Below are 14214 nucleotides of genomic sequence, written 5' to 3'. Positions count from 1 at the left end.
TTGTCAATTTTGGCAACAATAGTAAGGACTGTCAATCCATGTCATGTTATATCATATTAAACTTTTCAGTTGAAAAACATTGTTACTGCATTTTTTTAACAGCTAATACTGGTTCAGACATTTTAACATGTCATTTAAAAGTAAAGGAGCTCTGAAAAAATCTTTTGAACTTTATTCTTTTTAGAAAGATTAGGATATTGGGTGAGTTTATATTTCTTTCTCTCAAGAGATTTATTGGTTTTTCCTAGTTGACTATGATTTCATTAATTCTTTCCTTATAAGATCTTCCAATTCCTAATAAGACTTGGAATTTAATACAAATCAGAATTTAATACAAATTAGATTCGATGCCTATATAATTGCCTAGCTCAAATTTGTTGCATTCATCCTTATTCACATTTTCTGATAAACCAAAACTATCAAAAATATTTAGGGCGAAGAAAAGAACACTAAAATAAGAATTAATCGCAAATTAGCGATTAGATTTCACCTCCTAATCTCTTTCCTCCTGACATTCATTTGTCACTCTCTCTCTCTCTGTCTCTCTCTCTCTCTCTCTCTCTCTCTCTCTCTCCCATAGCAGCGAGAAAAGTCCAACACCGTATAAATAAACAAACTCATACCATTATAGCAACTTGGACTTGCAAATTTTCAATCCCAAATTCCAAATCCCATCCTTCAAATCCACATAAATCGAACCCTCCAGACTCCAGAAACAAAACCCAGATCGTAGATTCAGAGATTTATCATAAAATTTCAGAGATCAATCCGATGGCTGAGGGGCTTCAGAGGTCTGAGAGCACGTTTAGGAGGCAGGGCTCGTCGGGCTTGATTTGGGACGACAAGTTTCTACAGCAGGCGCTGAACCAAGTGGAGGCGGAGAAGCAGGCGGAGGCAGCTCAGCAGGCTGAGGGCGGCGGCGGCGGCGCGGCAGGACCTACCATGGAGCGGAGCCGATCCAACGGAGGAAAGGGGTATCGGACGGTCAAGGTTTCGCCGCAAGCGACGGACCCGCCTTCCCCGAAAGTCTCCGGCTGCGGGATCTGCGGCGCGTTTGGAAAACCGAAGCCGGCGTCGGCGCGTCGGCCGAGATCGAACAAGCGAAGGTCGTAGAATTAATTAATTATTCAAATTTGTACTTAAAATTTGTTAGCTGTTTTTGGTTTAATTGGAACAAAAAACTGCATGCCCAGTTTTTCTTTTTTAATTTTCTGATGTTATTAGAGAATTGTGGGGATGAAGGTGTGATTTGTAATGTAATCTTGTTAAAAATTATAATTAAATACTTTTGGTGTGTCTGGCGAGCTACAATAATATCCACTTAGAATTCTTAATTATGTTCTAATTTTTCTTAATTGGTTTTTAGTTCCTGGGGAAGTTTTTGTGTTCACTTTTGGAGTGTCACTAGGTTTTCCGAAATTATGCATATTCTTAAGTTAATTACTAATTAAGCTTAGCGTTGTTTGTGTGATTCTCTCACCTGATAATTTGCATGTTGTGTTCTTGTTTACCAATCTTAATTACCAACAAGCTCTTTGTTTCTTAGGATTTGAAGATGTTCCAAATTCGAATGCTCTTAATTTTTTATTGTTTGAAGATGTTCTGAGTTCGAATTTTTGTCACGTATTGATAATTTGATAGAAAAATAAAATGGTTGCCAATTGGAATTATAATTCAAATGCTATAATCCGCTTACTCAATAATTCAAATATTACCATTCGTATTCATGATCAGAGAATATAGTTGACGGGTTCACATACGACCTGGCGTATACAATTGTTATACGTGAGATTATACGAATATTTCTTTGATATTTTTAAGCACTATATCGGCAAAATGCTTCATAGAAATGCATCAAAAAGGATTTTTCAGAACATTTTAAATGAAATAGATGTACCGCCGTATTCCTAATTTTATATACATTGTCATGTAAAAAAAAAGAACTGCATTTGACAATATATTATTAGACACTGAACACCATGTGACGAAAGAGCAACTAGCTTAAGTGGCGTTTCGATAAAACCTGAATCCACTAACGAATCACCTCAGCAGATTCAAAGAAAGTGGGAGCCGGAAATTTGATCTATTCAACTACGGGCATTTTTTTCATGGTTAATGAAGGGAACACCAAATTTATAACTAAATTTTATAAATTAAATGATATAAAAGCTGATGATTGAATTATAATTTAAATGTTGAGTAACATATTTATTTGTTATTAGTTTCTTATTAGTGTCACATTAGTTAGTTACAAAATTCGTCTACAAACTTAATCTATTTAACATTAATCATTTTTTCATACGATTTGGATCCTCTCCTGAGCTAATGAAGAGATCCTCCTGACCAATCATTGTAGACCGTTGGATTTTTATCCAACGGCTACAAACAGAAGATTCCTTTAAAATTATAAGAATTGTAACCGTTGAATAAAAATTCAACGATCCATGATAATTGATCAGGAGGATCCTCTCCATTAGCTTGGAGAGGATCCAAATCCTTTTTCATAAAAGTTTTTGGTGTTTTCGATGTGAGATAAGAAATAAGAAATAAAATTGTAGGATCTTTTTACAATATTGCCCTCTTGGAGGACAGCGCATTGCATAATGCAGCCACGCGGTAGCAGCTAGCAAGCATATAATTAGCTACTTTTTTATATTAATATAATATAATGTCTGAAAATTGTTGTGTTTAGTTGAGAATTGGATCTGCTCCGGACTTTAGTGTTCGGAGCTTAAGGATTAATTTATCTAAACCCTTAATTAGTGTGTAAAAAAAATCAGAGATGTTAGTTTGTATGGTGGGCCAAAAAAGTAAGTTAAAGGAGACCGTTAAATTCAATTTGTGCAGCCCAGATTAGTTGATCATTAAGGCCTTGAACGGATCCAATTCTGTTTAGTTGGTGTTTGGTAAGTAGCAATTAGCAACTTTTGTTAAATTCTAATCATTTTCTAATAATTATTGTCTTTTGAAAATTAAGCGTCGGCCATCATATCATTCTACTATTTGTTGTCTTTTACTTTTAAGAGAGGAATTGTTATTAGCACTCTAAAAATCTCAGTTTACACTCCTCACAAGTGTATTTTTCTTTCTAATTATAGAAAATTTAGAATATCAAATGAGATTTTTGGAGTGCTAATAATAATTCTTTTAAGAGTTCTATTTTAATTTTGTTTAAGAATATACCACAATGAAAGTAATCCTTGACACTAACGTGCACTCCCCCAAGTTTCCAACGTTATTATATTTGCCAAGTGCAAGAGAACAAGAAATGGATGTAACATGAAGACATTTCAGGCGGATTCACTGTTTTTTTTAATTGAAAAACATGTTGTAAATGAAGAGATGTCGAAGAAGCTTATTCGTTACTTTTCAAACAAACATTTGTACATCTGTATATAAATGCTAGTTCATTAAGATACGCAATAGTTCAAAATTAATTGTTCATCAGCTAATGATTTTTTTTTCCTTTTAATACTCGAGAGATTTCAGTCTCTTAGTATTACTCTTACATAAACTCGGTTAGTTTTGCGTTTTTATAAATATTCAGTGCATGTGAGCTCGTATGGATTGCATCGTTTTTTTTTTCTTTTACACTTTTAAAATGAGAGATGTTAGATCCCACATCACCCAGGAGGGGAGAAGATCCTCTATGTCTTATATGTACATACCCACCTCCATATAGCACGAGGCATTTTGGGAACTCACTGACTTTTGATTTCAACGGAACTCCGAAGTTAAGCGAGTTCGTGCGAGAGCAATCCCATGATGGATGACCCATTGGGAAGTTCTCGTGTGGGTTCCTAGAAACAAAATCGTGAGAGCGTGGTTGGGGCCCAAAGCAGACAATATCGTGCTACGGTAGAATCGAACCCGAGGATGTGATGGAGCCTGGGTCAGGATGTGACGAAATATTAAAACAAAAATACTTCAAACAAGGAAGACCAAAAGTCAGTTCTAGTACCAATTAGAGCTCAGCAATTTTTGCCCAACGGTATAAGGGAACATTTTTGTTATAACAACCAGAAAATAAAAATGATAAGGCATTTTAGCCAAAATAATCGTTGAGATTGGACTAAATCTTATCGATTTTAAATCATATGAACCACAGTGAGGAGTTATACCAATCTCAATGACCATTTTGGCTAAATCGCCAAAAAATAATGTGAGAATATTCAAATAAATAGGACTAGTTGTGAAGAAGTTACAATTTATTTTGGTAGGTCCCAATAACAATAATTTTGTTTCTCAAACGTTGAATTTTATTAGATTAAATGTTAGATTAGCCAGTGATAGAGTTCGAACCCAATAACAATAATTAATTAAAACAGAATTGTGTGGCAAAGTTGACAGCTAATAAACCATCAGCTAATTCATCTTCTAATCCAAATTTCTATTGACAATTTGGCTTGCTTTAATTAGGTTTTTTGACGAAAAATAATAATAATCAACTAGGGTTAGGGTTAGGTCACTGCTATTGGATTTTGACAATCCAGGAGAATCCTCGCCGAATTCTCTTTGTGAGAATCCTAAAGATCCTCCAATTATATTCATTCATCGTATATTGTGCGGTCAGAAATTATTGTAATTTTTTTATTTAAAATTGAATATAAACAGTACCTGACAAAAACTGACAGCACGATATACGATGAACGGATATGATTGGAGGATTCTTAATATCCTCAGAAGGAGGATCCGGTGAAAATCCTTTCTCTTTGACAATAACATTTTCCTGCACTTAACTTCCTCACAACAATCATTTTTGACCTTTTAAATACTATTTATTCACGATTTTCTTCATTGTTGACTTGTTAAGGATCCACACCATGTGAGCGTATGAATTTTTTTCTTCTCAAGAAAGTAGAGTACATAAACAAAAATGACTTCTGTCAAACAGTTTGTTCTAAGGAGGAGGATTCTCTACCCTCATAATCTCTCTACCTTTTCATCCCCTCCTATTTGAACGGTTACGGTTAAGCCACGTCAACATCTTATATTGATTTTTTTTTTATAGAGATAACAAGATAAAAAACAATATGTGAGAGGAATGGATGAAAGAGGGTAGAAATAGGAGGATAGAGAATCCTCCTCCTTGTTCCAAAACAACCATGCTGGAGCTTAACTTCCATGAAAATTCTACATTATGTGTAGCAAAAGGGGCAAGCAAGAGTAACAAACTCCACCACTCGCCCTTAAATCTGCCTCTAAATAGTCATATCAAATATCAGTAAGGTAGTTACAACTGATTACAATAAGATCAAGGGTTTAAGGCAACCTATAAAATAAACGATTTAATTATCACTGAATATTGCAAGATAAAACGAAGAGACAGAAAAGATATAATAAGAAATCGAATTAAAAAATTGTTAGCATTCCTCGAATTTTAATTATTGTATTTGATTTGTTTAGCAGTCCGAATCAAAAGGAAATTATGCGTTTCCGGAAAGACCTTCCGTGACTTCATCGTTGGCTCGTAATTGCATATGTTCATATATATAAAATTGCGGGGTTTCTGCTTCCATACACTCCAAAACAAGCATAGTTTCCTAATTCCAGTATATTTAAAAGCTTAAGGATAATAATTAAAACTGATTAATCATAGTCTCACCTATTATTTATAGATAACTTTAACGAAAAGCGTAATGTTCATTTTTACAAAAAGTTATATTTTTACATTAAAAAATTAATTATGGTATTATTCATTTTACTCTTTATTTTACCCTTATCGTTAAAATTTAAAATTTTTAAATCTTTTTCATCAGTTTTCCTTATTTGTATGTTTGGCCAAACAGAAGAAGCCAAATTAATTAAGAAATTAGCAATCAGCAGCCGCAACCGAAGAACCTGACCGCCCCGGTATATATTCTTCTGCTTTAAGACGTGTTCAACTAAAAAAAGCCAGCCACAAGGGACCACAAATTGGTCAGACTCCAGACCAATCTGGCAACCCATATGTACTTTACTCCTAATCCCACCTTCCCTCTTTCTTTTTCTCCATAACTGCTCATGATTGTTTCTCTTTTTTTTTTCTTCCTTTTTTTCCCCTTTTTTTTTTTTTTTTTTTTTTTTTATACAAACAACAGTTTGCTTTAAATAATTCAATCTCAAGTGCAGAGAAAAAACACATTGTTCTAGCAAATCTGCGTTGTTTCTATGTGTTTAATTAATTAATATTAATTTATTCATTATTTTGCCTCATTTTTGTTGATTTGTTTCGTCGAGACAAAACAATAAAACCCTAATTTTTAGTATCCTATGTTATGTTAATTTGCAGATCCACCAGCTTCACGTGCAAGACCAGACAACCAATAAAACCCTAATTAATTAATTAGAGCCCAACGACGTCAAAAAGAATAAACTCGACTACCAGTCACATCTTTCACGACCAACTTGAAATCTCTTTCAATAACAGTCCTCATTCTTTTCAAAACCATAAAAATCTTGCGAATGAAATTGATCTTTAACCTGAAAAACAAGTCTCTCCAATGATTTATAAAAAGCTACATGCGGTAAAATCCCGAAATCCTAATCGAAAAGCTGCATGTGGTAATTAAAATATAACCCTAAACCCTAATCCAGAAGCTGCACGCCGAATTGCAGGTCATCTCTGGATAACATGATCCACAAGCTTAATTTGTGGTTTCATTGATGCCTTTCTAATTAATTTCGTGAAATCTTTTTATGCAAACGGTATTCTATGTTAAACTAATTTAAACTACGAAAGCGGTGATTTAAACCCAAATGCATAAAGCAAAGCAAATATGCTCTAACCAATGTGATTATGTGCCCGTATTTGCTCCTACTACTACAAGTACTTCCATGACTTCAATATGGCTATGGATCAAACTTGGAAATATGATTATGTTCTCTAAATAATTAAGGTCGAATATTTGAGATTTATATAAGCACACTCTAATCCAGTGTTATTGTTTAATACAATAATGATTACCTCAACCCACAAAAAAGAAATAAATAGGTAAATGCAGACATCAATCAGTCTACTGCTTTCTGGATTTTAGTTCTAAACAAGAGAATGCACAGTTTCTCCATTGAAAAATATAGGAAGCAACCTGTTGAATGGGTCACAAACGACCCGAAACCCGAGCCCACTATGCAATGCCATGCCGGCCCGTACAACTTATCGAACTCCTGCATAAATCAGAGAGCCCATGATTAATCAATGAATATTAAGTGACTAATCGTGATTATAAGTTGTTTAATTGTGTGACCAAGAACATGGGCTGTTGGAAGCAGCTGGAACATGAACCCAGTCCAGATTTGCAGACAGGTGGACAACTAGAGCAGAAACAAAAGTGCTGCCAATTCAGATCCATTGATTCATGATCTAATTAACTCTCTCATGAAATCATCTGATCAATGGGCCCATTGATAGAGAGTCAAAAGAGAAAGGCTGCCTTGTAAATGATCATTGTATACAACTACGTGTTTATTTCGTACATAATTGTTTGTTAAGCAACCTCATATTAATTCAAAGACCAAGAAGAAGATCTGTCTTTATCACCGAGTTCGTGTATGTGTCTATCTTATGCAATGCATTTCATGCGGCTATATGATCGTAGTGCGGTAAGAAAAATAAACACATGACTATATAAAACCAAAAACACTTAAAAATCTTCAAGCGTAGGAGAACCAAGAAATATATCAGATCTGGTGATCGGTGACTCAATGTCTATCTAAATATTTTCATTAATTCATCCCATGTGGTCTGTGGGGTTTGTATGTGTCACCGTATGAATATGATCACACATGAACCCAATCATCCAAAACAAGTCCGTATGAATATGATCACACATGATCCCAATCATCCAAAATAAGAGATATGAAGGGAAGGAAACTCCAAAAAGAAACACCACTTAGAATCCAAGACCAAAAAAAGAAAATAATTTATCCTAAACATTTGTCTTGGGCTTGTTTCCCCTCGGGAGATTTTCGGGTGTTACTGATTGTACCGGTGATGGGGCAAAATTTCTGCTTCAAACCTCATAATATAAAACTTTTTTCTTTTGAAGGATTAACCTTAATTAGTTTTAAGAACAAATAATAGTGGTGAAATAAAGTAATTACAACATAACATATGTAGATCTAGGGTTTGAATTTGGAACTTACCTTTTTTAAGTTATAAGCCATGTGTCTTGAGCTAAACTTCTCCAAGCTGTCATAAGTTCGTCTAGCGCTACGAAAGGCATGAACTTGCATGAACCCAGGCATGTCCGAGACCAACACCTTCACTTGAAGAAATGAAGCCACTGATGCCAAATTAGTTTCCACATGAGACACAGACTTCCTCGACCCCAGCACTTCTCCTCCACCTCCTCCGCCTCCCCCTCCTCGTCTTCCATTTCCAAAATTACCATCTAAACTATAAGTTTCATTCCCGCCCTGCTGCCTCTTCTCGTCACAATGGAGTACATCAGTTTCTGGACGAGGTTTTGGTTTTCTCATGGATAAATTGAACCAGTTTCGTAAAGCATGTGTTTTATCCGCCATTGTAGTAACAGGCTTGGATTCCGGCTTTAAGTGACGGCCGCTGCTCGGATTGTATTTGTACGTGGACATGGCTCCTCCTCTCTTCTGCTTCTCATGGCTGGGAGTGCTACTCGCCATTTCTCAGTTCTCAGACTCTCTCTCTTACTATTTCATGTGTTCTGGAGGTACAAAAAAAATATAAGCAGGATAGGGGGACTGTTTCGAATCACCAGCACAATCAATGGGGTATTAATTAATGGTTGATTAGGATGGCAACATAGTCTATAGTAGCAAACCATGTGTTTCTGCCTGTAATCTTGGATATTAAAATGATGTTGAAATTGCTATTTTTGTGACTAACATTTCTTGATTTTGATTAGGAGTAATAATGTTTCACGTCGTTTGTCATTTTTTATATTTACGTTGAATATATATACTAGTCGATCTAATTCATTTCGATGAAAAACTTCGTAATAATGTCTTTTATTTTTAAATTTGTGCTATCGTTAGCCATGCATATACTGAGTTGTTTATTGATTTCGATTTATATAGATATTAGTCAAATCTTAATTCATTTCAAACATGAATAATACACTCAATCATGCATGTGACCTAATATTAATTGCATTTACATGATCAATCAGTCATGTATTTGCATGATTAAGTAGTGATTAGAATTCGTGTTAATATATCATATCATTTTACGAGTTTGTTGTTGCTTGAAATTGATGATGGTTGGATATTGGTAATTACTCGTTGGGGCATAATGGTCTCCGATCGATGGGCGGTTTATGTGGTTTTGTTTTCGAGACAAAGCAGCAGAGGACCCCCGACCTCCCTACCTTCCACCGCTCATTTTGTTGGTGGTACACAACAAAATGGTCGCTGTCTTTGCTGTATGCTGTTATTCTTTATCCACATATATACATATATAAAAAAATTAAATTACAAGATTTGACAGCTCCTAACTTACAATTGACTATGATATTGTATATGCTAGTGTATATTTTATAACAACCTTTGTTTTCTTCAAAGCACCCTTCCTAGAAATTAACAGGATCACAAATTATTAAAAGAGTATGATCTAAAAAATAATTATTAAGGGCAACAAATGAAAATTCTGTCTTAGACGATTCAATTTTACATTTGTAATATTGAACAGAATTGAGTATTGTTTCGGTCAAGTAGTCACGATATTATGATTATCTCTGTCTTTAATTCAAAATTTTAATAATGTAAATAAAAATAGTTGGGTAGAAACAGAATCTGTTAGTTTGATCATGTTTTCTATTTTTATTTTAATAAAAAAATATATAAGAATTATATAGGAAAAATCAGGGAGGAAGAAAGAGATTACATAAACTACTATTGGCATTCGTTTAAGAGATTTTCAATTAGTGAAAATTACTGCATGGGCATATAATTATCTATTAAGCGTCACCATCGGGTCAACATGATCACATGTCCTATACTTCTTCCAATATGCTTAGAGGTAAAAAAGTTCCGAAATAAAATACTCTTTTAAAAAAAATTAGAAGGTCAGATTTTACTTCCTCATAATGGTGCAGTTCACTATTGATTTTATACGATGTGTTTGACTTGATCAACGATTACTTGAGAATAAACGAACAGTTCGAATCATTAAAAGACAATATATAATAAAATTTCACCCAATAATATCCTTCAATAAAAAACACATTTTTTATAATTTGGAGATATATAGCGTCTACAGTTCTCATAGACTCAAAATTTAGGCCCATTTTGAGCCACATAGCCAAAAGTACTTAGAACCCCATCTAAACAGTAGAGTTCACCAATCACCATATTATTCTCTTTCCAAATTAAATGTTTACGTAAATTGTAGGGAGCATATTTGTTACAAGACATTAATGGATTTTGATTGGTGAAGTTGTATTTTAGTTCCTTATCGTTGGCACCATATATAATATAAGGGTATAAATCTGCATGTGGGGCCTTCGGACTTGGAAGCTCCTGAGTGACCTCCCCCTTCCCCCCGGGCCCCCGGCCCCTCTCCACCCCCCCCAAAATACTTGTGGGTTAAAAGCTCAGCAACAGACCTTTCATTCAGGAGGGTCTTTGCTGATAATTAAAGGAAGAGGAGCCCTCAGTCTCCTTCTTCATGCATTCATAAACAGTGTAAGGCAAAATGATAGTTTTCTTTGAAAGCGATCGGGGAGTCGAATACAAGATCTCAGGTGAAAGAGCAAGTCATTCTTAACTACTTGAGTTGCGTGCCCCTTTCAGGAAAATCTTGATGCCAATTTGTAATTGCTACATAAACATGTAAGTGTACGGCAAGGCAAAATGACCTAGTTTTCTTTATACAGGTGATATTGAATATATGGAAATCAAACGTAGGACCTCATATGTAAGAGTAACTATTCTCAACTACTTGAGTTACATTACCCTTGCAGCCAAAATGAGTATTTAAGTAGACAAAAAATTGGTTAGGTTTTGGGATAGAAGAAAGCTTCCAATTTTTGTGAGGGTAGGCGAGAAGATTTAATAGGATAGTAAGTTTAGTTAAATCTAGTAGCTAAATTGTGGTAAGAGTCAAGAGTGTGGGAAGAAAATCAATGAAACAGTTAAGAAAAAAAGAAAAAGGAATTAATGTTGAATGCAAAGACAATGTTATTTCGCTATCGTATATTCAAATATCAATAGTTTTGGAACTTAATTTGAGGTGTAGTTAGCAAGACCACTTACAATTACAATTATTTTTTTGCTGCTTCGTAATATGGTCTAGTGATATTCTTATTCACTTGCAAGTAAGAGGTCTTAGGTTCGATTCTTGCCAAAGAAAAATTTGAATTACATTATTGCTAGCCTATAATGATTCTAAGCCCACTCCCTCTCTCTTAGTATAGATATTATCGTTTATTAAAAAAAAATTACAATTATTTTTCCCTTTTTGGGAAGCAATTAAAAAACTTGATATCACTTTTGCATTTGTATGCTATCAAAGAAACACTACTAGAATTATGCTCATTACACACCATTTTTTGCCCACCCTTTGCAATTGGTGGCCATAGATATAAAGTTGCTACTCTTACTATTTTTTGGTGGCTTTACAGTGGGATGCCACTATATTAGTGACCTAAAAAAATCAGCCACCAATATTGGTGGCTGTTAACTAACTTTATTTCTTAAAAATAATTTTTTGTGCATTTGTGATTAACTGGGCACCAATACAATTTATTGAACACCAATAAAACAAATAAAAAAACCATTAAACCTCTCTCCCCTTCACAAAAGTCCAACTCCTCCCCTTCATTCCCTCCACTCGCTTCCCCTTTCATTCTCTCTCTCTCCTCCCTCCCGTATACTCTTCTCTTTCATGCAGTAGCGGCTCCGTCCTCCGGTCACCAACGAGCGTCAAACTATACCTTCAGAATCCTCTTCCCTTCCTCTTTCCAACCCTCGAGTTAGTTTCTCCAAATTTGTAGCCGAATTTTCTCAATTTCAGATCTAAGAAACGGTGACCATACGTATTCCGGCCAATTTCCGGCGAAGTCTGCCTGAATTGGACCTCAACCAAGAGGTAAAAATGGTCCTCTCCTCATGGCTGTTCCCTAGTGTAAGTGATTTTTTTTGGATCGATTCTAGATTTCAAATTTTAATTCCATTTTATGTATGCATGTCGAAGATTGGGGACAAATAAGGTGAATCAAGGTTGTTTCCAACCTGGGCCGATAAGAATGGAAGCCTTGGAAGGTTGTGGGTGAAACTAAGGTGAAGAGGGTTCTTCTAAAAAAATTAAGGTGAACAGGGTGATTTTCTCCTTAACCACAACTATCACATTTTATCTCTTGCTTGGAAATTTTTTTAAAATTCCCAGGATCTGCAGTTCCAATATTTTTGATGGACAAATTAAAAAAGAAGCAACTGCTTTTATAAAGCTTTTGTAGTCTCAAGCACGGTAAATATATTAGCACTAGAAAGTGAGGAAATCCACTTTCTTTGGTCAAGTTGGATTCTCTACTATGACTACCATTTTTATCTCTAAACAAATTTTTAATGATATGTATGATATAAAAGGGTAAATTTAACTATTTTGGTTTCTTTTTTCTCACGCTTTGGTGCCTCGAGTTTTAATTTTTCATAGCTGTGTTGAGTTTTTTTTTTCCAGTTATAATTCTGGAGCCATTGGCAACTTCTAGGGGACCAAAATTGTTTTCAAGTCAAAATACAGGAACCAAATCGTAACTAGACTAGGAGATTACATTACCAAAGTAGGAAAGTTTTGTCTTGATTCATAGTTTGACAACATAATATGTACGTAGGATGTTGTTTTAGAATCGCTTGGTAAGTGTTAAATACATCCTATAACATGACTGACTAACAAGCATGGTCGTTCAGATATACATGCAATTGAGATCACTGACTAAATCAGATTTCTTTTATATTGAAGCAAATCTTGCCTATTGGGTGTTTGTGAAAATTCCCCAGAGAGTTAGAAACAAGGATATGATGCAAATCTGAATGTAGGCTGTTTTGATATGTGTGTGTACGTATAGGTGTGTTATATTGATATGACATGCTGCCTAATTTATCTATTTTTGGATTGCTAGATCAAAGAAGGAAGTTCAATTTATCAAGGATCAAGGTTTGGACTGCTAGACAGCACGTTGCCTTCGGTTTGAGGTATGGAATTAGTCTCGTGCTTGCAATCTGGCCGCTTACGTGTTTAAATTTTTGGTTTATCAATATGCTCAAGATTTGGTTAGCAGGTAGTTATGCAAACAAATTAAAGTTCCTTTTAACATATGGTTGGTAGTCTTAGTGCAAGTAAAACTTCAGTAACAATGTGTTTTTGTATTTCTTTCTAGCGATCAGCTCTTTGTGCTCGAAATTTGACGATCAGGACTTGCCTTTGATTTTATTCAGTGCAGCAGAGTTTTGCATCGATTTTTTCATCTTCTTCTAGATTTCTGTTCCTTTTTTTTTTGTTTTATATTGTTTTGGGATATGTGAATGTAATTTTTTGGGTATTTCTTTGCTTCAATTCTCTCTAATTTTTTGCTGTTTAGTTTGAACTCCCATCGCAGCATCATCATCATCATCATCTGCTCTTGCTGCTGCTGCCTTTGACTGGTATTTCCCTATTTGCTGCCCAAACAACAGTCCTTTCAGATACTACTTGCTTGGAGTACCATATACCTATATAGTAGTTTGAAAGCTGACCTGGTTTGAAGAAACCTAGCTCAAACAACCCACCTGGAGAGACAATGGTTTGATCGCCAAAGAGAGATTGGCATGACATGATTAAGCTCTTTGGAAACAGAGTGTTCAAACACTTCTCAAAGTTTGAATCCCAACATTTGTTCAAAATTGTATTAAAGATTAGTTATGTAAATTTGTAGTACATTCTTATATCAAAGATCTTACAATTTGTTTCCTCACCAAAAATAAAAAAATAAAATAAAAGGAAATATTCCTATTCAAATCTGGGTGCCCACACAGGGCATCCTTTTTTTTTAATATTATTTTGCAATTTTGCCACTGATGTGAATAAGGGTGGCACTGCAGGAAAGGCACCAATGCAATATTGGTAGCCATTGTTACAATAGAGTCCTCTACATAGGCCACACTCTTTAGTTTAGTGGGTGCTTGGTGGCCATAGAGGTTTGCCACCAATGTGAGTGGCAACACTTGACAATAGCCACTAAATGAAAAGGGTGGCTTATAGCCAAATTTCTAGTAGTGAAA

At 34.9% G+C, this 14214-nt stretch overlaps 2 protein-coding genes and 1 long non-coding RNA gene across 3 annotated transcripts; 2 read left to right on the top strand and 1 right to left on the bottom strand.

Moving 5' to 3' along the window:
• Positions 1-513: 513 nt before the first annotated feature.
• Positions 514-1298, top strand: LOC103958289 (uncharacterized protein At1g15400). Its single transcript, XM_009370547.3, has one exon. The coding sequence runs from the start codon at positions 772-774 to the stop codon at positions 1111-1113; it is 342 nt and encodes a 113-aa protein (XP_009368822.1). The 5' UTR covers positions 514-771; the 3' UTR covers positions 1114-1298.
• Positions 1299-6873: 5575 nt separating this feature from the next.
• LOC125469332 lies at positions 6874-8700 on the bottom strand. Its single transcript, XM_048566577.1, has 2 exons — positions 8125-8700; positions 6874-7146 (listed from the first exon to the last, which is right to left on the bottom strand). The coding sequence occupies exons 1-2, from the start codon at positions 8620-8622 to the stop codon at positions 6991-6993; spliced, it is 654 nt and encodes a 217-aa protein (XP_048422534.1). The 5' UTR covers positions 8623-8700; the 3' UTR covers positions 6874-6990.
• Positions 8701-11737: 3037 nt separating this feature from the next.
• On the top strand, positions 11738-13951 carry LOC103958292. Its single transcript, XR_668886.3, has 4 exons — positions 11738-12046; positions 12152-12266; positions 13077-13149; positions 13536-13951. It is a non-coding gene; the product is annotated as an uncharacterized LOC103958292 (long non-coding RNA).
• The last annotated feature ends 263 nt before the right edge of the window (positions 13952-14214 follow it).

Source organism: the organism of the source record quoted next, unplaced genomic scaffold (genome assembly GCF_019419815.1).
Source record: "Pyrus x bretschneideri cultivar Hongxiangsu unplaced genomic scaffold, Pyrus_bretschneideri_v1 Contig1, whole genome shotgun sequence".
Classification (NCBI taxonomy): domain Eukaryota; kingdom Viridiplantae; phylum Streptophyta; class Magnoliopsida; order Rosales; family Rosaceae; genus Pyrus; species Pyrus x bretschneideri.
The sequence above is the reverse complement of the archived record's forward strand: the minus strand, read 5'-3'. Positions and strand labels throughout refer to the sequence as shown.